This window comes from Rutidosis leptorrhynchoides, chromosome 3 (genome assembly GCF_046630445.1).
Source record: "Rutidosis leptorrhynchoides isolate AG116_Rl617_1_P2 chromosome 3, CSIRO_AGI_Rlap_v1, whole genome shotgun sequence".
In the NCBI taxonomy this organism is placed as follows: Eukaryota; Viridiplantae; Streptophyta; class Magnoliopsida; order Asterales; family Asteraceae; genus Rutidosis; species Rutidosis leptorrhynchoides.
In genome coordinates this window covers 213,207,140-213,232,205 of record NC_092335.1, presented here as the reverse complement: position 1 = coordinate 213,232,205, position 25,066 = coordinate 213,207,140, and the positions used below count along the sequence as shown (strand labels likewise).

The window sequence follows — 25,066 nt, the reverse complement described above, 5'->3', positions numbered from 1 at the left end:
TTGTTGGTATGTAGCGCGGCCTGTACTGCGGCTATGTTTGAAGCAAGAAAGGCACGAAATTCCTCTTCACTCATATTCAAGGTGTGTCGAGTAGTCGGTGCCATTTCCTTCAAAATAGTCAAATGAAACGAGTTAATCATATAGAATATCAAGAGTAGTCAATAGTATTTCGTAGCGTAATATGAACTTATTTATAAAAGCTCTTTCTTCATATTAGCGTTTTATACTCTTTAATTCGGGTAGTACCTACCCGTTAAGTTCATACTTAGTAGCTAACATACCATTTCAACTACTACAATTCTATATGAAAAACTAATCACAAAAAAATATATCATATTCAAACCTTTATACAATAACATGCAAACTTACAATACCGCTATTTTACATATAGCATGAAATATAGCACATAAAACTTTGATACAAAGTAGTTGCGAAGATAATTCTAGTTAATAAATAAGGCGTTCAGCAAAGGCAACAAAGACACGTAATTCATACGTCCAGAAACAAGTCATGCATTCTGGTTTTACTAATACCACTTCCCATCCTTGGTCTTGTGGAATGTAACCGTTGTGACCGATAGTATGACAACGTGTTGTAACGTCGTCAAAAGGGAGAAGGTTACGTAATGACCAACAGTCTCGTAATAACCTAAAAACCTCATTTCTTACCCCAATTACCGACTCCGTCACTTGTGGGAACATTTTGTTTAATAGTTGTAGCCCGATGTTGTAATGACCCGAAATTTTCCGACCAAATTATACTTATGAGATTAATATTTACATAAATTAAACCATACCAACATGATAATCAATCCAAATTGTTGAGACTTGTGTTTTTGAAAAGAGTTTTACACAACGTTTGACCGTCCAATATGACCGATGATATCACGAACTATATAACATACGATAATTATATGTTTGTGTATATATATGTATTTATATATATTTAACATGATCTAAGGATGGTTTAACATCTCATTGTGTACTAATGACAATGAGTTATAAGTATATTTTGAAACTACTAACTTAAGTTTTCAAAACGATAACTATACGTAACATTCTTTAATATATATACATATAATCTATAATGCTTATACATGTATCGTATATATAATGTATTTAATCACTTTTTAAGGACTTAAATACATAAAACAATATAAGTATATTCACAAAAGATAGCTATATTTGAATTCTCGTTCCGTTTCCTCAAGATTTCTATACGTATATCTAGGGTATATGTACCCGTATCATACCCAGCTTCTATACGTATTTACTATTGGTATATACACATCAAATCAACATCCTAATCAACATTATTACTGCCCTAGATATGAGGTAACTAGGATTTGTCAAGTAGTATGAATTATTAGTAAGAAAACAAAATTAGGAATCCTTTTCTTTCTTTATAAACTAAAAACGTTTTTATAAATGAACACCATTTCTTCACTCCATTTTCTCATACCTACACCCTCATTTCTCTCTCAAAATACTCCTAACTTCATACTTGATCATCTCCAAGCATTTTCCCCATCATTTAGCTTCAATTATAATCCTTAAACACCATAAGAAAATTCTTTCAAGAACATATCAAAATAACCACCCATTTGAAGAAGTTTACTTCCAACCTTTTGATCTAACTCCACCACTCTTTGATTCCAAGATTATTTCTTATATTTTGAAGTAACTTTGTCCAAGTAACTTGAGATAGTAACCTTGTTCATAATCTTATTCAATTCATATTCATATAGCTATCTTATTTTGTGGTATAAAATTTTAAAAACAAGAACATAGTTTGAATGATTTCAAACTTGTTCACAAACTAAATAGATCCTTCTAACTTGAATTTTAAAACACTTCAAGACCTATAATATATCATAATAATATGCTAACCTAACAAGATATAACTTAGTTTTACAAAGAACATCTTAAAAACTGAATCTACGTCGTCGGAGTGCAACCGAGGGCTGTTTTGGGTTGGATAATTAAAAACCATCTTGAACTTTGAATTGGAAGTTCATGTTCTGGAAAAATGATATTTCTTATGAATATGTTAACACATAAAAATTTCATGGTTTAACTCAAAGTGTAAGTATTTTTAGAATAATGATCATTAAATGCTGTTTTTATGATGGAAAATGATCACTTTCATAAGTTTCACCAAAATTTGACCTATAACCTATGATTTCAAATACAAACTAAGGTATTTTCAGTTCATATTCTTAAAATTTGACTCGATCCAAGAAAGTGGCAAGTTGAACCAACAAAAACGGAGTTGTAATGAAGAAACTACGACTAAAACAAGATTGGGTATCCGAAGCTAGTTTAGCTACGAAAATATTTGGAGAAAAAGTAAATTAATCATATCTTTTCTAATTAATATGATATTTTATATATAATTACTTATGATTTGATTTTATATATTTCAGGACCACCCGTAAACAACACGAGAAGATTAATCATAAGACCTCATGATTGTACGCAACACGTCATTTGACAACACGGTACTTTATGTACGCAACACGTCATTTAAAAACATGGTACCATGGATCGAGATTAATTCTGATCAATACGAATACGATGGGGTCTTTATTTATTTTATTTAAGCAACTAATTGTGGACCACTAACATCGGACTGCTAACTACGGACTAAGAAAATATTAAAAGTATTAAAAGTATATATATATATATATATATGTAACGATTACTTAAAAAGAAAATATGTTGATATATTATATATATGGTTAGGTTCGTGATATCTATCGGAGACCAAGTCGAATTAAATACCTTCAAGGCAAAAGTGAGTTTCATTTGCTCCCTTTTTAATTGCTTTTGCAATATATATTTTTGGGCTGAGAATACATGCGCTGCTTTTATAAATGTTTACAAAATAGACACAAGTACTTAAAAATATATTCTACGTTGAGTTGTACCACTGGCATATTTTCCTGTAGCTTGGTAACTACTATTTACATGGGTATTGTAAACGCGAATCCTGTTGATAGATATATCGGGCCTGACAACCCCAACCGGACTGGACGACCAGTATTCAACGGTTGCACAGTACTTCGTTTTAGTGACTACACTTGGTACGGTGTAGTGAGATTTTATAATAAAGGGAATATGCGACGTTGATTAAATGTTAAGTATGGTTACCAAGTGCTCAACCACTTAGAATGCTTTACATACACTTGCGAGTGTATTATGTTTATGATTATGAAATCTTGTGGTCTATTAACATATTGAAATGATTGTTATGATAAACCTATGAACTCACCAATCTTTTGGTTGACACTTTAAAGCATGTTTATTCTCAGGTACGAATTAAGTCTTCCGCTGTGTATTTGCTCAATATAAGGACATTACTTGGAGCCGATCATCGCAATGGGACCAAATGTTGATGACTTCGTCCAGGTGGATTAGGACGGGTCCTTTCAGTTGGTATCAGAGCGGTGGTCGTAGCGAACCAGCTCTTGCATTAGTGTATCTAACTAGTAGTTGTTAGGATGCATTAATGAGTCTGGACTTCGACCGTGTCTACATGTCAAAAGTTTTGCTTATCATTTCTAGTCGAAAATCATCTGCTTATCATCCTTAGGAAATTACCTGCTTATCATTCATAAGTCTAGACACGTTTTACTGCATTTACTGCACTGATAGTGTATAGAAGAATTCTTATCTAAGCATATCTGTTATTGCCAACTTTGACTGATACCTTTTCAAAGATTCTCCATAATTTACGGGATTTTGGTATTATATATACATATGTAAATTATGTATTGAAGAGTACCAAATCTAACTCTTTTAATCTATTCCATACCAAAAATTCATTTTCCCCATTATACAAGATGGATTCCGCATCTAGTTCGAATTCTTCAGATTCCGACAGTTATGCCGATATGGATTTCCATTCGGGCTCCGAAAGCAGCGTCACCGGAATGGATCAACCAATTTCCCATCATCTATTCTGGATGAATTGGGGATGGGTTCGTAATATACTAAATCACTGGAGACAAGAAGAAGGTGATCCATTCCATCCACCAAATTGCCCTCTTGGCGATGAACCTGAAGCACTTACCGGCGAACCTATTCGAAACACCATTTTCTCTCTCATTTCTAGAGTATCTCGTCACGATTATATACTATCCCATATTACAAATCTTGTTCATTCGCTCGCTCCAACCGCCAATCATCCCGGTGTACTAGCAGAAGTTAACGAACTTCGCGCTCGCGTGACGGCTTTGGAGAACATGGTGCGAAGGTTGCAAACACCAGCAGCAGCACCAGCAGCATAATCAGCACCACCATCAATAACATCAACAATACCATCATCACCACTAATAAACAAGATCCGCATCACACGTCTCGACATCATAATCTGTCCCACAAACATCAACATCATACGCACCATAGATACCAAGGAGTACCAACAATAATGAACGATGAAGTATTGATCCATAACTTCATTGATATTCTGCGAAGAATATGTGGTTTCAAAAAGTTTTAGAGATTTCTTATTCTAGCTCAAACCGAAAAGCAAATGAGATTAATATCATATTAACTCATTAAATTCATGATTTTATCTGAAGAAAATATATATGTATATATGTTTTCATAAAGATTGTAATTAAAAGTTCTTTTGTACAAAATATTAATGGTGAAATTTTTTTTTTAACTGGTAGGTAATACCCGAGGAATAATTAGATTTCATCTTAATAAGTTACATTGTACATTCGTCGAAGCTGATTCAACAGTCATTTACTATCCTACTTACAACCACCGATATACGTATCCGTTCACTGCAGAATAACCATTTTCATTCAATTTCATATTTGAATTTTGACTTCCCAGAATCCAACAAGTGGCATATGAAGAAAACATATGACAAAATAAAATCTGTTAGAAACAAACAAATTAACTATGAAAAATTTTGTTAAGAATCCACGCTAACTGTTCCAGCTAACTGTTCCTAGCTAACTGATTACATTTTATTTATCGCAGTTTATTTATCGCAATTTAATTATCGCACTTTTATTTATCGTCATTTAATTTATGTAATTATTTTACGCACTTTAAATATCAGGACACGTATACAATATTTTGACATATCATATCGACGCATCTATATATATTATTTGGAATCACCATAGACACTCTATATGCAGTAATGATCGAGTTCTCTATACAGGGTTGAGGTTGATTCTACAATAATATATATTGTTTGAGTTGTGATCGAGTCTGAGACGTATACGGGTCACGACACGTATTAATTAATTCGTATATTATATATTAAACTATATATGAATTATTGGACTGTTACTGTAGACTATCGACTGTGGGCTAATGACATTGGACAATTAAAATGAATTAAAATATTGATTATAACATATGAAACTAAACATTTCTTCAAGATTGCTACTTGATTTCATCTGAAACCTCATTGTATCTCGACGATTACAATCAGCGTTCAAATCTATCATGATTCTTAAAAACACCTCAATCGAGAGGATAAACCAACCGCACTTCATCTACGGAAGAAAAGATTGATGCATATAGTTATGCACCTGAAAAACCCTCGGAAACTGAGTAAACGTTTGACACGTATCTGTTCTAGTTCCTTTGACATTGTTATTACCGAAGATCGTTTTGCAATCCCTTTCCAAAGTAGCTAATTTTGTCACAGCTCCAGCAAGTCAACTTCGACTTTTCATCCGAAACAACTTTATTATAACCGCGATATATATACGTACTCTTTATTGTTACTGGGAACCTTTTATATTCCATAATATTACCATCAGTGATTAATCATTCTAAAAAACACAATTCTCCTGAAACTACTTCGATTTGATAACCGATGATCCAGATCAGTTAACTTTGAAAATGCTGACGAAGCAGCATGTTGTAGATGATCTTAATGGCCAAAAGTTTGATGATAAAAAAAGGAGTGTTAGGAACGCTCGATAGAAAATTTAGTACCGAAAAGCGGATTATGCGAAACTATGAAGAAATTCGTGGACAAATCACAAAGAATAAGTTTGCCTTCAAAGAATCCAAATGATTCTGTGCCTGCTGAAATCATTAGCAAACATCTTATTTCTCATTCTAAACCTTCACAGACAAATCTTCTTCATCATCCATTGATATTAGAAATTCTAAGATATTCTCGTATGTTCTATTATAAATATCCTCCATATTTCTGGCGATATTTTCACAACTATTCTTATCTGAGATCATTTATCTCTCCATAATATCTGCAACATAAAAGAAACTGTGTTAGTTTCTAAATTCTGAAACCTTCGAGTTTAAAATATGAATGTTTTGAAGTAGTGTTGGGAACTGAAGCATGGATTATTATAATATAATGACACTTGATCAACGTCATTATATTACAGTAAGTCATGCTGAGTTTCTAATGAAGCATGATGATTCACAGTACCGTCATCATGTGCCATTTACACTATTCTTACATTCTATCTAATCTCTAAACATATCAAGAGAATATTTTTCTGGATGACTCGGTCTTCTCCAGGGTATTTTGGTAATTTAACAAATCAAAATCGTTCTATTACCATTTTCTTCTTAGAGCATTAGCTATGTTCATTCTGAATTTCATATCTACGAATTCTGGACCATTACTCGCTTGACTCGAAGTCGGGAAGAGAAAACGAAAGCATGAAGCTCCGAAAAATAATGAAGAATATAAACTCCGATAATAACCCCGAAATTACAAACCGTGTATATCGATGCAGATAGCAATATAGAGACACGGGAGAATTAGAAACACTATAAACACAAGAGTATAGTAGAAGTAAATAGATTCTTCTGGTGGTAGATGAAAAAGAAGAATGACAGATATAAAAGTTAGGAGTATATCAAGAATCAGGACTGGATGGAGCATATTGATGAATGCTTTAAAGTAAGAATCAAGGGAGAAAGAATAGAAGGTGTGAGTCGTGGAAAATAAGGAAACAAAGGGGTGAATTTATAGTGAAATATCCGACAGAGCAATCGAAACAGATTATCGCATATAATCAAAGAAGATCCTGATTTCCTTAATCACCAAAGAACCAAATCTTATTACGTAAGATTCTCTTTAAATCCCTTAAATCCCAGAAATCAATCATAACTACGTCATCGGTTAAGACGAATATATTTTACTCATCTCACTCTTTTACGACAGTCTCATTTATATTCTTCGCATAATCGAATCGTTTTATCTACATTACTCAATGATGATAAAACTTCATTATCACCTTATATTTGTCATGAAAACCTTCTTATTGTTATCCATAACAACCTCTATCAAATTTCGGGGACGAAATTTCTTTAACGGGTAGGTACTGTAATGACCCGGAATTTTCCGACCAAATTATACTTATGAGATTAATATTTACATAAATTAAACCATACCAACATGATAATCAATCCAAATTGTTGAGACTTGTGTTTTTGAAAAGAGTTTTACACAACGTTTGACCGTCCAATATGACCGATGATATCACGAACTATATAACATACGATAATTATATGTTTGTGTATATATATGTATTTATATATATTTAACATGATCTAAGGATGGTTTAACATCTCATTGTGTACTAATGACAATGAGTTATAAGTATATTTTGAAACTACTAACTTAAGTTTTCAAAACGATAACTATACGTAACATTCTTTGATATATATACTTATAATCTATAATGCTTATACATGTATCGTATATATAATGTATTTAATCACTTTTTAAGGACTTAAATACATAAAACAATATAAGTATATTCACAAAAGATAGCTATATTTGAATTCTCGTTCCGTTTCCTCAAGATTTCTATACGTATATCTAGGGTATATGTACCCGTATCATACCCAGCTTCTATACGTATTTACTATTGGTATATACACATCAAATCAACATCCTAATCAACATTATTACTGCCCTAGATATGAGGTAACTAGGATTTGTCAAGTAGTATGAATTATTAGTAAGAAAACAAAATTAGGAATCCTTTTCTTTCTTTATAAACTAAAAACGTTTTTATAAATGAACACCATTTCTTCACTCCATTTTCTCATACCTACACCCTCATTTCTCTCTCAAAATACTCCTAACTTCATACTTGATAATCTCCAAGCATTTTCCCCATCATTTAGCTTCAATTATAATCCTTAAACACCATAAGAAAATTCTTTCAAGAACATATCAAAATAACCACCCATTTGAAGAAGTTTACTTCCAACCTTTTGATCTAACTCCACCACTCTTTGATTCCAAGATTATTTCTTATCTTTTGAAGTAACTTTGTCCAAGTAACTTGAGGTAGTAAACTTGTTCATAATCTTATTCAATTCATATTCATATAGCTATCTTATTTTGTGGTATAAAATTTTAAAAACAAGAACATAGTTTGAATGATTTCAAACTTGTTCGCAAACTAAATAGATCCTTCTAACTTGACTTTTAAAACACTTCAAGACCTGTAATATATCATAATGATATGCTAACCTAACAAGATATAACTTAGTTTTACAAAGAACATCTTAAAAACTGAATCTACGTCGTCGAAGTGCAACCGAGGGCTGTTTTGGGTTGGATAATTAAAAACCATCTTGAACTTTGAATTGGAAGTTCATGTTCTGGAAAAATGATATTTCTTATTAATATGTTAACACATAAAAATTTCATGCTTTAACTCAAAGTGTAAGTATTTTTAGAAAAATGATCATTAAATGTTGTTTTTATGATGGAAAATGATCACTTTCATAAGTTTCACCAAAATTTGACCTATAACCTATGATTTCGAATACAAACTAAGGTATTTTCAGTTCATATTCTTAAAATTTGACTCGATCCAAGAAAGTGGCAAGTTGAACCAACAAAAACGGAGTTGTAATGAAGAAACTACGACTAAAACAAGATTGGGTATCCGAAGCTAGTTTAGCTACGAAAATATTTGGAGAAAAAGTAAATTAATCATATCTTTTCTAATTAATATGATATTTTATATATAATTACTTATGATTTGATTTTATATATTTCAGGACCACCCGTAAACAACACGAGAAGATTAATCATAAGACCTCATGATTGTACGCAACACGGCATTTGACAACACGGTACTTTATGTACGCAACACGTCATTTAAAAACATGGTACCATGGATCGAGATTAATTCTGATCAATACGAATACGATGGGGTCTTTATTTATTTTATTTAAGCAACTAATTGTGGACCACTAACATCGGACTGCTAACTACGGACTAAGAAAATATTAAAAGTATTAAAAGTATATATATATATATGTAACGATTACTTAAAAAGAAAATATGTTGATATATTATATATATGGTTAGGTTCGTGATATCTATCGGAGACCAAGTCGAATTAAATACCTTCAAGGCAAAAGTGAGTTTCATTTGCTCCCTTTTTAATTGCTTTTGCAATATATATTTTTGGGCTGAGAATACATGCGCTGCTTTTATAAATGTTTACAAAATAGACACAAGTACTTAAAAATATATTCTACGTTGAGTTGTACCACTGGCATATTTTCCTGTAGCTTGGTAACTACTATTTACATGGGTATTGTAAATGCGAATCCTGTTGATAGATATATCGGGCCTGACAACCCCAACCGGACTGGACGACCAGTATTCAACCGTTGCACAGTACTTCGTTTTGGTGACTACACTTGGTACGGTGTAGTGAGATTTTATAATAAAGGGAATATGCGACGTTGATTAAATGTTAAGTATGGTTACCAAGTGCTCAACCACTTAGAATGCTTTACATACACTTGCGAGTGTATTATGTTTATGATTATGAAATCTTGTGCTCTATTAACATATTGAAATGATTGTTATGATAAACCTATGAACTCACCAATCTTTTGGTTGACACTTTAAAGCATGTTTATTCTCAGGTACGAATTAAGTCTTCCGCTGTGTATTTGCTCAATATAAGGACATTACTTGGAGCCGATCATCGCAATGGGACCAAATGTTGATGACTTCGTCCAGGTGGATTAGGACGGGTCCTTTCAGATGTTCTTTTGCTCACTTTGGTGAGAAGCGAACATTACTAACCCGTAAGCATAACATGCTTCTTTATGTTGCATGTTAGCCGCTTTTTCTAAATCATGAAGTCCTATATTCGGATACATTGAGTCAAAATAATTTCTTAACCCATTGCGTAAAATAGCATTTGGGTTCCCCGCAATATATGAGTCAAAGTAAACACATCGTAACTTATGGGTTTCCCAATGTGATATCCCCCATCTTTCAAACGAAAGCCTTTTATAAACCAAGACATTCTTGGAACGTTCTTCGAATGTCTTACAAACTGATTTTGCCATAAATAGTTGTGCTGAGGAATTCTGACCGACTCTAGACAAGATTTCATCAATCATGTCTCCGGGTAAGTCTTCTAAAATATTGGGTTGTCTATCCATTTTGTGTTTTTATACTGTAAAATAGACAAGAGTTAGATTCATAAAAAAAATACTTATTAATACAAGCAATTTTTACATATATCATAAAGCATAAGCACACTATATTACATATATTACACCACACAAATACAACTATCTTATTCCGACTCGCTCGTTTCTTCTTCTTCGATTTTGGTTCATTTTTCCAAGTTTCTAGGGATATATGATGTTCCCCTAATACGAGCCGTCGTTTTCCACATTGGTTTAGAAAAACCTGGTGGTTTAGAGGTTCCCGGGTTATTGTCACAACTTAAGAAATACGGGTGTTGACGATACATATAAAGTTCATCGGGGTTGGAATCAGATTTCTCTATTTTTATGCCCTTTCCCTTATTGTTCTCTTTTGCCTTTTTAAATTTAGTTGGGGTAATTTCTATAACATCATCGGAATCCTCGTCCGGATCCGATTCATCGGAGAATTGGTAATCCTCCCAATATTTTGCTTCCTTGGCGGAAACACCGTTGACCATAATTAACCTTGGTCGGTTGGTTGAGGATTTTCTTTTACTTAAATGTTTTATTATTTCTCCCACCGGTTCTATTTCTTCTTCCGGTTACTCCTCCTCCGATTCCGATTCTTCTTCGGTTCCGATTCTTCTTCCGGTTCCTCTTCGGGAACTTGTGAATCAGTCCACGAATCATTCCAATTTACATTTGACTCTTCATTATTATTAGGTGAGTCAATGGGACTTGTTCTAGAGGTAGACATCTATCACATAATATCAAACACGTTAAGAGATTAATATATCACATAATATTCACATGTTAAAAATATATAGTTTCCAACAAAAATGTTAAGCAATTATTTTTAAAGAAAACACGGTCAAAGTCCAGGCTCACTAATGCATCCTAACAAACTCGATAAGATACACTAATGCAAATTTTCTGGTTCTCTAAGACCAACGCTCGGATACCAACTGAAATGTCCCGTTCTTATTGATTAAAAACGTTCCATATTAATTGATTTCGTTGCAAGATTTTGACCTCTATATGAGACGTTTTTCAAAGACTGCATTCATTTTTAAAACAAACCATAACCTTTATTTCATAAATAAAGGTTTAAAAAGCTTTACATAGATTATCAAATAATGATAATCTAAAATATCCTATTTACACACGACCATTACATAATGGTTTACAATACAAATATGTTACATCGAAATCAGTTTCTTGAATGCAGTTTTTACACAATATCATACAAACATGGACTCCAAATCTTGTCCTTATTTTAGTATGCAACAGCGGAAGTTCTTAGTATTCACATGAGAATAAACATGCTTTAAACGTCAACAAAAATGTTGGTGAGTTATAGGTTTAACCTATATATATCAAATCGTAACAATAGACCACAAGATTTCATATTTCAATACACATCCCATACATAGAGATAAAAATCATTCATATGGTAAACACTGGTAACCGACATTAACAAGATGCATATATAAGAATATCCCCATCATTCCGGGATCCTCCTTCGGACATGATATAAATTTCGAAGTACTAAAGCATCCGGTACTTTGGATGGGGTTTGTTAGGCCCAATAGATCTATCTTTAGGATTCGCGTCAATTAGGGTGTCTGTTCCCTAATTCTTAGATTACCAGACTTAATAAAAAGGAGCGTATTCGATTTTGATAATTCAACCATAGAATGTAGTTTCACGTACTTGTGTCTATTTTGTAAATCATTTATAAAACCTGCATGTATTCTCATCCCAAAAATATTAGATTTTAAAAGTGGGACTATAACTCACTTTCACAGATTTTTACTTCATCGGGAAGTAAGACTTGGCCACTGGTTGATTCACGAACCTCAAGTTCCTTGGATAAACCTACTGGAAATGAGAAAAATGGATCTAGCTTCAAAGGATCCTTGGATGGCTTGAAAGTTCTTGAAGCAGAATCATGACACGAAAATAATTTCAAGTAAGATTTCCACTCGAAATAAGATTGTTATAGTTATAGAAATTGAATTAAAGTTTGAATATGATTATTACCTTGTATTAAAAAGATAACCTACTGTAAGTAACAAAGGTTTCTTGATCTTGGATGATTACTTGGAATGGATTTAGAAAACTTGGAAGTAAACTTGCAATCTTGGAAGTATTCTTGATTTTATGAAACTAGAACTTTTGGAATTTATGAAGAACACTTAGAACTTGAAGATAGAACTTGATAGAGATCAATTAGATGAAGAAAATTGAAGAATGAAAGTGTTTGTAGGTGTTTTTGGTCGTTGGTGTATGGATTAGATATAAAGGATATGTAATTTTGTTTTCATGTAAATAAGTCATGAATGATTACTCATATTTTTGTAATTTTATGAGATATTTCATGCTAGTTGCCAAATGATGGTTCCCACATGTGTTAGGTGACTCACATGGGCTGCTAAGAGCTGATCATTGGAGTGTATATACCAATAGTACATACATCTAAAAGCTGTGTATTGTACGAGTACGAATACGGGTGCATACGAGTAGAATTATTGATGAAACTGAACGAGGATGTAATTGTAAGCATTTTTGTTAAGTAAAAGTATTTTGATAAGTGTCTTGAAGTCTTTCAAAAGTGTATGAATACATATTAAAACACTACATGTATATACATTTTAACTGAGTCGTTAAGTCATCGTTAGTCGTTACATGTAAATGTTGTTTTGAAACCTTTAGGTTAACGATCTTGTTAAATGTTGTTAACCCATTGTTTATTATATCAAATGAGATGTTAAATTGTTATATTATCATGATATTATGATATATAATATATCTTAGTATGATATATATACAGTTAAATGTCGTTACAACGATAATCGTTACATATATGTCTCGTTTCGAAATCATTAAGTTAGTAGTCTTATTTTTACATATGTATTTCATTGTTAATACACTTAATGATATATTTACTTATCATTTAACATAATTAAGCAAGTGTATCAATATCTTAATATGATTCATATGTACCTAGTAAGACGTTGTTATAACGATAATCGTTATATATATCGTTTTCGAGTTTCTTAATTTAATAGTCTCATTTTTATGTATATAACTCATTGTTAAAATACCTAATGAGATACATACTTATAATAAAATCATGTTAACTATATATATAACCATATATATGTCATCGTATAGTTTTTACAAGTTTTAACGTTCGTGAATCACCGGTCAACTTGGGTGGTCATTTGTCTATATGAAACCTATTCCAATTAATCAAGTCTTGATAAGTTTGATTGCTTAACATGTTGGAAACACTTAATCATGTAAATATCACTTTCATTTCATATATATAAACATGGAAAAGTTCGGGTCACTACATAGAAGGTGATGGCTCTCGGTGATCTTGTTTCTTAATTGGTAACCAAAATAATCAAACATAAAATGGCTTAAAGTGGTGGAAGGAGGTTATTCATGGTGGTGATGTTTCAAGATTCGATTTGCAGTTTATAATAGCAAGAACGATTAATAGCAAAATGGAAACGATTTACTTGCATTAGTTATAAGGAGGCGATCAGTATTTATAAAATGCAAGGAGTCCACAGAATTCTTCTCAAAAACAGAAATATAGAAAAAGAAAGAAAATGACATTTTGGTTGTATCTGATTGTTTCCGAATTTTTACAAGATCATAAACAAAATTTGCAACAGGAGATGAAGAAAAGATTAAAAAGCAGAAAGTGATATATATATATATATCGATTCATTCATCTGATTTCTTAATTCTTAAACAATTTATATTAGTAATTATAATTATAAAATATATTAATAATAATATAAAATAAAAATACTGATATTAAAAATGATAACCTTAATATAACAACTATAGTTTAACTTGCAATTTAACACATTAATATTATATTTTACTAATTATGTAATATTTAATAATTATATAATACATATAATATTTATATTTATATCTTTTATATATATATTCCAATATACATGTTGTAATAATTATTTATAGAAATCATATATATTTGTATATTATACTTATTTATTTTGTATCCTATTTTACTTATATTATATTTTATAATTTCAAATTATTATATATACATACATTTATATATTTACATATTTACAAACAATTGTTCGTGAATCGTCGGAAATAGTCAATGAGTAATTAATTACATGAATATAGATTTCAAACTTTCTAGACTCAACATTACAGATTTTGCTTATCGTGTCGGAAACATATAAAGATTAAGGTTTAAATTTGGTCGGAAATTTCTGGGTCATTACACCTTCGACTTAGGTTGAGGACCTTTCGGACCGACTTACTACTTGCATACTTTTCATATCGACTTTTACTGCACATTCACTGTGAGTTATAGCTCCCTTTCTACTTTGCTATTTTTGAGACTGAGAATACATGCGCTTTTTTATGTTTTACATACTAGACACGAGTACTTAAACTTTATATATGTGTGGGTGATATAACGGCACAAATTTTCCCCTTAGCTCGGTAACGTTTAACTATTGGTTTATGAACCGGTAGACGAGAATCTTAGATATGGATCCATAGGGTTTGACATCCCCACTCGGGCTAGTCGCGCTAGCATTTAACGGGTGTTTAATACTTCGAGAACATACGCACTCGCCAAGTGTACTTTTAGGGGGTGATATTTATTTTACGTTAAGTTAGTTACCGGGTGCCCACGGACAAGCATATACTTTTCATACTGTTTTGAATACGAAATCTCGTGGTCTACATTACATTGCTGATTATAAACAAACTATAGCTCACCAACATTCGTGTTGACACTTTAAAGCATGTATTTCTCAGGTGCTTAGACGTTGTTGCTTCCGCTGTTAGACTTGCTGTTATAGTCTTGGTGTTATAGACTTGCTGTTACAGACTCACTGTGTTAGACTTCCGCTGCATTGTTTAGAGATGTCTCAAGCATGGAACGTTTATTTTGCATTCACAACTTATGTTATTTTTGAATAATGGCGTTGTAATGACCTTTGTGTCACGTACTTATGTTATTGCTTTCTATTCGTAGAAGCACGTTATCTTTTGTAAAACATTTGACGTTGGTAAAAACGTTACATTTTCATGAATGCAAAACTTGTTTTAAAACAGCATATAGTATTATACCGTGTAATGGACCTGTTGTTGATGAGCTGTACAAGATGGTTTTTGTACGGGGCGTCACACTGGGTACCTATGTTGTTTATCAATTTGGTGCTACACCTCAGTGTAAGCTCGACCGATTTATAAACCTGAAAACAAACGACGACCATGAACAAACTGTTTCAATGAAAACAAATACCACCAGCAAACATCACGCACCCCACACCACGCACGGTGCAGAATGCTATGTGCGTGGTACGTGCCTGGTTTTTTTTTCGGTTGATACGTTAACGACCTAAAAATGAGTTTTTCGTTTCTTTTACAACACATAAGAACTATACTAAGTATAAACAACATTAAATACAATTTAACAGCAACCAACGCACACCAAGTGTTCGACGAAATGTATGCAACAAATAACGAATCTAACCAATGTAATATCGATTTTACCTGTTTCTTTGACATTGTGGTTGATCTGTCAATGTTCAGTTTCTTGATCAAACACTTTAATAAGTCGGATTTGACTGATTTTCCCTCGTTCAACAACTTTAAAGACGATCGTGTGTTTTTTGATGCTTGACTATGTGTATGATGTTGGTATAATCACGATCGTAGGTTGAAGTTTATCGACAACCACTGAGTGACAAGCATAAATTTGATAAAATGATCGATTTCTAAAAAATCGCATTGGGTGCGTGCTTATACGGTTAATGGTGTGTGTTGATGTTTCAAATTGTTGGTGCGTGTGGAATTTTCAAATTGGGATGGGCGACCTATTTATAAAGGCAACAAGCATTGTGCGTGTTGCGGGTTAAGTAGTGCGTATGTATTGCTAGTTTGCTATAAACGTGCTAGTTGACCCAAGTGCTCGGTGTCCACGCATCACGCACGAGCATCCATGCATGATGCGTGATGCGTGAACATGAGGATGTTGCAATTTCCATTTTTAGAGCATATTGTTAAAGACATCCGGAAATGAGGACATTTTCACCAGTTTCTCTAAATTATCAATTATCAATAGTAAATAATAGGCAGTCGTTTTGTCTCTATAGAACAACATTCATGCCATTTAGTAATACTAATAATAATGGTAATCATGCCATTTAGCATATTTAGTAATAACGAGGGCGAATAGGTTCGCACATTGTTGCGGTTAACGATTATGACAGCAATGCCGACCAGATACCCGAAACTACGCAGTCAACAATTCAGGAAGTAGGTTATTACAATTGAGCTTAACCAAGTAAAAATATGTTAAAAGTTATATCATCAATAACATAATATATCAAGTTAAAGTAAACATTAAGTTGTACTCTGCATTTTAAAATATCATGGGCACACAGCAATGGCATTTATCAAGATGTAAACAATCGACAAGATTATTATCGGCAAGACATCCATGCCAAAATGTGGGTACAAACAATCAAAAAAAAAAAAGCCATGTGGCAAAAAACGAACCACTATGTTCACTCGAGCGACGCAGATTAATTTTATAACGAAAAAGAATCCGATTATACATTGGTGTCAAACCCACATTAGATTTCACACCATAGCAAAAAGCTTTTACATGTAACCTTTTTACAATAAGATTAAAATCATAATATGAAACAAGCAGCAATAACTCAAGAGGATGCATATATAGGAATGGGCAGAAACGGAAACGGGGCAACAGATGCGTACGCTACAGGTGCACGTGAACGGGTGTGCTGTTTCGTGTCAGGATTAATTTTATCGTGGTCGTGAGTAGTAACTGTGTGTGACAAGACCGTATTATTGTTGGTACTTTCGGCTGCAAGTGATTGATGTTCGTCATTATGAACTCGGTGAAACATAAGCCCGGACATGAACACTGGAAGATAAAGAAGGCTAGCGTGGAACATCGTATTTGCAGTTCCTTTTGTACGGTTTAGAAGAAACGAGACTGCTGTTCCACTAATTGCTAAAGCGAGGAGTGTCGATTCGAAACAGAACCATCCCGTAGTCATGCCCCCTGCAAGATTTTGTGTACAGTAAGAGAAAAAAACGGGTAAGACATGTAAAATATATTATTTCTAAATTGAACTCATATATGCAAGGTTGGAAAAATCGCTACTAAGAGAGTACTCGATTGGGACATTTTAGGAGTACTTGGCAACTCGGGGACTACTCGGATGTTGAAACCTTGACCAATTTTGACCGAATGTTGACCAAATTTGACTGACTTTCCAAGTGATCCCGAGTTTTCGCCGAGTTTTCCAAGTAATCCTCAGTTCGGCCGAGTTTGACCAAGTTTATTATTGAAATATTGGAGACTGTGTACATAACCAAAAATTAGTAAAGCAAAACTAGCCTATTATATATTTATTGGGATAATGTTCGAAAAAACTTACAATCATAGGCCAGGTATCCTAATGGAATTAGATATATGCAATTCCTTAAAGACACTAACGCTGTTCTTCTACCCGAAGGATCAGCAAGAGAGAACATCTTAAACCTGAATAATTATACTCACAATCATGTAACATATTATAGAAACAAATCCGGCATGTATAAACTAAATAGTTTTATGTAAACTAGTTCATAGGCACACAACCATTGAAAAATAAGTACACTCACATTAGGTAATTTGAACACCTGACTGTTTAGTACAATAGTACATGTAAACTTGTTCTAAATTTGACCTCTCAAACCATAGTAGTTGCCTTCTCATTACAAGATTATTTCAGACATTTGACCAAAATTCAAGCATTTTGTTAAAATATATGTCCAGTCGAACATTGCATTTATTTTGGGACCAAGTATTCCATATGTTTCTACGAGAAAAAGGGATACTTATAGTTAGATGTAGAGTAGTTCTATTAACACGCCCCTTGGCCTTCGCAGTTTACCAATTAAAACATGACACACTTATTTAGGTATACAAAACTTTAACCGGCACAATTTACCAATAATACCAAAATTAAATATCGTTTACATACCCTCCAGCAGCGTAATCATCACGGCATAAATATGCAAGGGCCATAAAATGTGGTATTTGCCAAAAATACAATGCGGCGGGAAGGATCAAGCCATTGAGTGATATCTGACCAGAAGCTGCAGCCCACCTTTTATTCGAAAGAGAAGAAAAATACAGTTACAACTCTGTAAACATAAAATAGTATACATACTGTTATAATTCAGTAGGCTTATAACTACCTTTAGTGGTTTGATTCTTGATGTTATAATTCAGTAGGCTTATAACTACCTTTAGTGATTTGATTCTTGATTAAGAATACTAATAATGAAGTGTAAGAACAAAGATGATAATGGAGAAAGAAAGAAACACTTTGTAAGTGTGTGAAATGGTGCAAGTTTAATGCTTGCATTCATGAGTATTTATAGCCTAAAATCTCAATATAAAAATACATACTTTGTGTACCAAAATTGACTATATGTATACACCAAAATTGACTATCCATATCTATATTATTATTATTATTATAACACTCCCCCTTGGATAGCAATTTTATTTTGTTGAAGATCAACTATAAATTACTGCCTCGTTAAAAACCTTGCTAAAGAAAACCCAGTGGGAAAAAACTTTAGCTAAGGGAAAAAGAGTGCAGCATGGAGTTGACTCCCCCTCAAGTAGACATCGCTTCAGCTGTTACATCTTTTGAACATGTCTCATGCCAATGTTATGAACGTGTGTTCTGAAAATAGCAGTTGGAAGTGCTTTCGTGAAAAGATCAGCAGAGTTTTTGCTGGATTGAACATATCTCATTTCAATCTCGTTGTCCTTAATGAGATTTTGAGTGTATGAGAAGAATCTAGGAGGTATGTGTTTGGTTCGGTCACTTTTGATATACCCTTCTTTCATCTGTGCTATGCAAGCTGCATTATCTTCATAGATAATTGTTGGACTTTTATCGCGTTCTAGTCCACAAGAATCAGTAATGATTTGTGTCATTGATCTCAACCAAAAACATTCCCGAGTAGCTTCATGTAATGCAATCACTTCGGCATGATTTGACGATGTAGCAACAAGTGTTTGTTTTTGAGAACGCCATGATATTGCAGTACCTCCATTTAGGAATACATATCCAGTTTGAGATTTAGCTTTATGTGGATCAGATAAATAACCTGCATCTGCATAACCAACCAAATCTTGTTTTGATTCGTTAGAATAAAATAATCCTAAATCAGTAGTTCCTCGAAGGTATCGAAATATGTGTTTGATCCCATTCCAGTGTCTTTTGGTAGGAGCAGAGCTGAACCTTGCCAACAAATTAACTGCAAAAGAAATGTCAGGTCTTGTACAATTTGTAAGATACATAAGAGCTCCAATTGCACTAAGATATGGTACTTCTGGTCCAAGAATGTCTTCTTGATCTTCACATGGACGAAATGGATCAGCTTCAACATTGAGTGATCTAACAACCATAGGAGTACTTAATGGTTTTGCCTTGTCCATATTGAAACGTTTCAAAATCTTTTCAGTATATGTTGTTTGATGTACAAGTAAACCATTAGGCATATGCTCAATTTGTAAACCAAGGCAATACTTGGTTTTTCCGAGATCTTTCATTTCAAATTCTTTCTTTAGAAGTTGAATGGCTTCATGGATCTCTTTATTTGTACCTATGATGTTAAGATCATCAACATAAACAGCTATGATCACATATCCGGATGTTGTTTTCTTAATGAAAACACAAGGGCAAGTAAGATTATTTGTATACCCTTTGCTTATCAAGTAATCACTTAATCGGTTATACCACATACGTCCCGATTGTTTTAACCCATATAAAGATCTTTGTAATTTAATCGAATACATTTCTTTGGGTTTTGCATTTGATGCTTCTGGTACCTTAAATCCTTCAGGTATCTTCATATATATATCACTATCAAGTGATCCATATAGATAAGCAGTCACAACATCCATGAGATGCATTTCTAAATTTTTAGAAACTGCCAGGCTGATTAAGTATCTAAAAGTAATTGCATCCATAACAGGGGAATAAGTTTCTTCATAATCAATTCCTGGTCTTTGAGAAAAACCTTGAGCTACAAGTCTAGCTTTATACCTTGTAACTTCATTTTTCTCATTTCTTTTTCGGATAAAAATCCATCTGTATCCTACAGGTTTCACATCTTTAGGAGTGAGAATGATGGATCCGAAAACCTTTCTTTTATTGAGTGATTCTAATTCAGCTCGTATTGCTTCTTTCCATTGAGCCCAATCATGTCTATTTTGACATTCAACCATAGATGTTGGTTCTGGATCATCATCATTATTCATGATGTCATACGCAACATTAAATGAAAATTTCTCATCAAGATTTTTCATTTCATTTCGGTTCCATAATATTTTTGAATATGCATAATTGATTGCAATTTCTGTATTGACATCATCAATCTCCTCTGCAGTAGGAGTACTGATTTGTGGTTCTTCTTGAACACTTTCTTTTACTTCATTATCAGCTGATTTTCTTTTTCGAGGATTTTTATCCTTTGAACCAATTGGTCTTCCACGTTTCTGACGTGGCAAAGATTCATGAGTGACGTTATTGCCAGCTTTTGGAATTTCAATTCGAGCTGGAGTATTTACTGCTGGTATATATGATTTTGTCACCGTTTTTGTATCTGTAAATGCATCAGGCAATTGATTTGCAAGTTCTTGTATATGCATTATCTTTTGAACTTCTGTCTCGCATTCTTTTGTGCGAGGATCAAGATACTTTAATTGAGGTTCACACCATGAAACATCATTTTCTTTATTTTTCATTTCTCCCCCTAATCTAGGGAACAATGTTTCATTAAAATGACAATCAGCAAAACGTGCTGTAAAAACGTCACCTGTCATAGGTTCAATATACCTTAATATTGAAGATGTTTCATATCCAACATATATTCCCAACCTCCTTTGAGGACCCATTTTTGTACGTTGTGGTGTCGCAATTGGAACATACACTGCACAACCAAATGTTCTAAGATGGGAAATATTTGGCTCTTGACCAAAAGCAAGTTGTAGGGGGGAATATTTATGACTTGCACTTGGTCTGATGCGAATCAATGCAGCAGCATGTAAAATTGCATGACCCCATATAGATACAGGGAGTTTTGTTCTCATTATCAATGGTCTAGCGATTAACTGTAAACGTTTAATCAATGACTCGGCTAAACCATTTTGTGTATGCACATGAGCAACAGAATGTTCAACAACAATTCCTATAGACATGCAATAGTCATTAAATGCTTGAGATGTAAATTCACCAGCATTATCAAGTCTCACCCTTTTAATGGTGTAATCAGGAAAATGAGCTCTCAATTTAATAATTTGGGCAAGAAATTTTGCAAATGCCACATTACGGCTTGATAACAGACAAACATGAGACCATCTGCTAGATGCGTCTATTAGAACCATGAAATATCTAAATGGTCCACATGGTGGATGAATTGGTCCACATATATCACCTTGAATTCTTTCAAGAAACATTGGTGATTCTTTCTCAACCTTAAGTGGTGAGGGTCTAGTTATCAATTTTCCAAGAGAGCAAGATGTACATGGAACCATTGTATCATGATGGATTTTTCTATCCTTTAGTGGATGTCCATGAGTACATTCAATAATCCTTTTCATCATTGTTGATCCTGGATGGCCTAATCTGTTATGCCATAAACTGAATACACCAGGATCAATATATTTTTCGTTAACTACCATATGTATTTCTGGTACATTTATATGTGTATAATGTAATCCAGAACTAAGTCTTGGCAGTTTTTCAACCACATGACTCTTGTCAGTGATACTTAAATATTTCTAATTTTCTGTTGTCACTGACTGATAATCATACCCGTTAAGGTATATGTCGGAGAAACTCAATAAATTTCTGCTTGACTTGGGAGAAAATAAGGCATCATTTATTAAAAATTTTGTACCATTTGGTAGTATGAAATTTGCCTTTCCTATCCCTTTTATCAAGTTAGCAGGTCCTGATATTGTATGTATAGTTCCTTCCGTTGGTTTTAGATCAATAAAATATTTCTCGGATTTAAGTATAGTGTGTGTAGTTCCACTGTCTGCTATACAGAGATCTCCACCACTTGATTGATGTTGTATTCCAGCAAAATTCATATTGAACTTCATATATAAGAAATAAATAGTGAGTACATTAATATTACACAATATTTTAAACGCAAATAGATAGTACTGAAACATTTAGCAAACATAATGACAAAGACAGACGATATTAAATCGTTTATTTTTCGAAAGACACACAACTTAAACATTCAAGAAATCTTCATATAAATCAGATGGTTTCTCAGTGACTGTTGGATCGACGTTATCTACAAAGTTTACTTCCTTTTCTTTATCTTTCAGCGAATCCTGATACATCTTAACAAGATGTTTAGATGTTCGGCAAGTATTAGCCCAGTGGCCCATTCTACCACATCTGTAGCAAGATTCTTCAGAATTTTTAGAAGAATTTTCTTCAACATCTTGTTTAATGGGCTTGTTTTGTGGTTGATATTTATATTTTCGTGGATTACTATTTCTTTGACCACCACGGCCACGACCACGACCACGTCCACGCCCATTACCATTACCATAAGGATGGTTTCTACCATAGTTATGGCTTTTGGCATGATGATGGTGATGGTTATTATAACCACGACCTTGCCCGCGTCCTTGTCCCTGTTTATAATTATTTGCAGTATTTGCTTCAGGGATTGCAAGTGTACCAGTAGGACGGGATTGCTGATTTTTCATTAATAGCTCATCATTTTGCTCTGCAACTAAGAGATATGAATTAAGTTCAGGATATGTTTTGAACTTTAGCATTCTCAAATTTCTTTGCACTGTGATGTTTGCAGCATTCATTGTGGAGAAAGTTTTCTCCATCATGTCTGCATCACTAATTTCATGTCCACAGAATTTAAGTTGTGAACATGTATTATACAGAGCTGAGCTGTATTCATTTACTTTCTTAAAGTCTTGGAACCTTAATGTTCTCCATTGTTCCATTGCAGCTGGAAGTAAAATTTCTCTTTGATTATTGAATCTGCTTTTGAGACCTTCCCATAAAACATGGGGATCTTCTACAGTCACATAATTATTTTGTAAGCATTCATCAATATGTTGATGAATAAAGCAACATGCCGTAGCTTGTTCTTTTTCAGAACAAGTGTTGTTTCCATTTATGGTTTCAAGAATGCCCATTGATTTAAGATGCATTTTTACTTTTATAACCCATGGCATGTAGTTGTTTCCAGTTGATTCTAAAGGAGTAAATTTAAGCTTTTCCAGATTCGACATTTTCTATTATCAAAAATTAAAACAAACATCATGATAAATTAGAGTCAATTTATATTCATAAGTATATAAACATTAAACATAAATTTAATATAACATAAATGATAAGTAGGTGACAGTGTCGACCATGTGTAAGCAATCATAAATAAATGTTATATAACAAAAATATAAATATTAGTAAACATAAATGAAAATTTGGCGACAGTGTCGACCATATATTTTTTCAGGTGGTATAACCGACCTATATCATTCTGGTGGTATAACCGACCATATATCATTTTGGTGGTATAACCGACCATATATCATTTTGGTGGTATAACCGACCATATATCATTTTGGTGGCAGAGCCAACCATATTTAGTATTAAGATTATCGTGCTGATAACGTGTTATAATTCAGTAGGCTTATAACTACCTTTAGTGGTTTGATTCTTGATGTTATAATTCAGTAGGCTTATAACTACCTTTAGTGATTTGATTCTTGATTAAGAATACTAATAATGAAGTGTAAGAACAAAGATGATAATGGAGAAAGAAAAAAACACTTTGTAAGTGTGTGAAATGGTGCAAGTTTAATGCTTGCATTCATGAGTATTTATAGCCTAAAATCTCAATATAAAAATACATACTTTGTGTACCAAAATTGACTATATGTATACACCAAAATTGACTATCCATATCTATATTATTATTATTATTATAACACATACATGTTTGTTAAATAAAGATAAAACAAACTTAAACATGAAAGATAATATATATTTTTAAAAACTCGAGCTTAAGCAGAACCCTCATTTACTCAATAAGCTTATAAACTTTAAACTATCTGCGAGGTGTTTCAATTCGAATAGAAGATTACCCTAGAAGAGGAGGAATGGCACCAACAACAGCCCCAACCCAAGTATTGACCGGATGTATTTGCTTCAATGGGGTGTATACAAATGCATTATAGAACAAGATTTGAAAATTCGAGTCCAGCTGCCAATAAATTAGCCTGCACAAACCTTGTTGTAAATGTTCTCAATTTAGTATCCCAATTTAAGGTAAGTCGCTAGTAAAGGAGTCAAATCATTATATTTTGAATATCCTGGGTGGGTTGAATTACAGGCAACTTCTAAATCGGGTTTCAAACAACTCAGAATTACTCGCCGAGTATTCGCCAAACTTAGTCAAACTCAGGATTACTCGAAAAATCGTCAGTCAAAACTCGGCCAAAATCGGTCAAAGTCAAACTAGGTCAACAT

The 25,066-nt window shown here is 33.1% G+C and overlaps 1 protein-coding gene across 1 annotated transcript in view; it reads right to left on the bottom strand.

The window, feature by feature from the left end:
- Positions 1-18,489: 18,489 nt before the first annotated feature.
- Positions 18,490-25,066, bottom strand: part of LOC139900808 (protoheme IX farnesyltransferase, mitochondrial-like) — a 38,730-nt gene continuing 32,153 nt past the window's right edge. The window contains exons 3-4 of the mRNA XM_071883561.1: positions 24,682-24,826; positions 18,490-18,634 (exon numbers count right to left, since the gene is read on the bottom strand). Coding sequence (XP_071739662.1) covers positions 18,490-18,634; positions 24,682-24,826 — 290 coding nt within the window. The remainder of the gene's footprint in view (positions 18,635-24,681; positions 24,827-25,066) is intronic.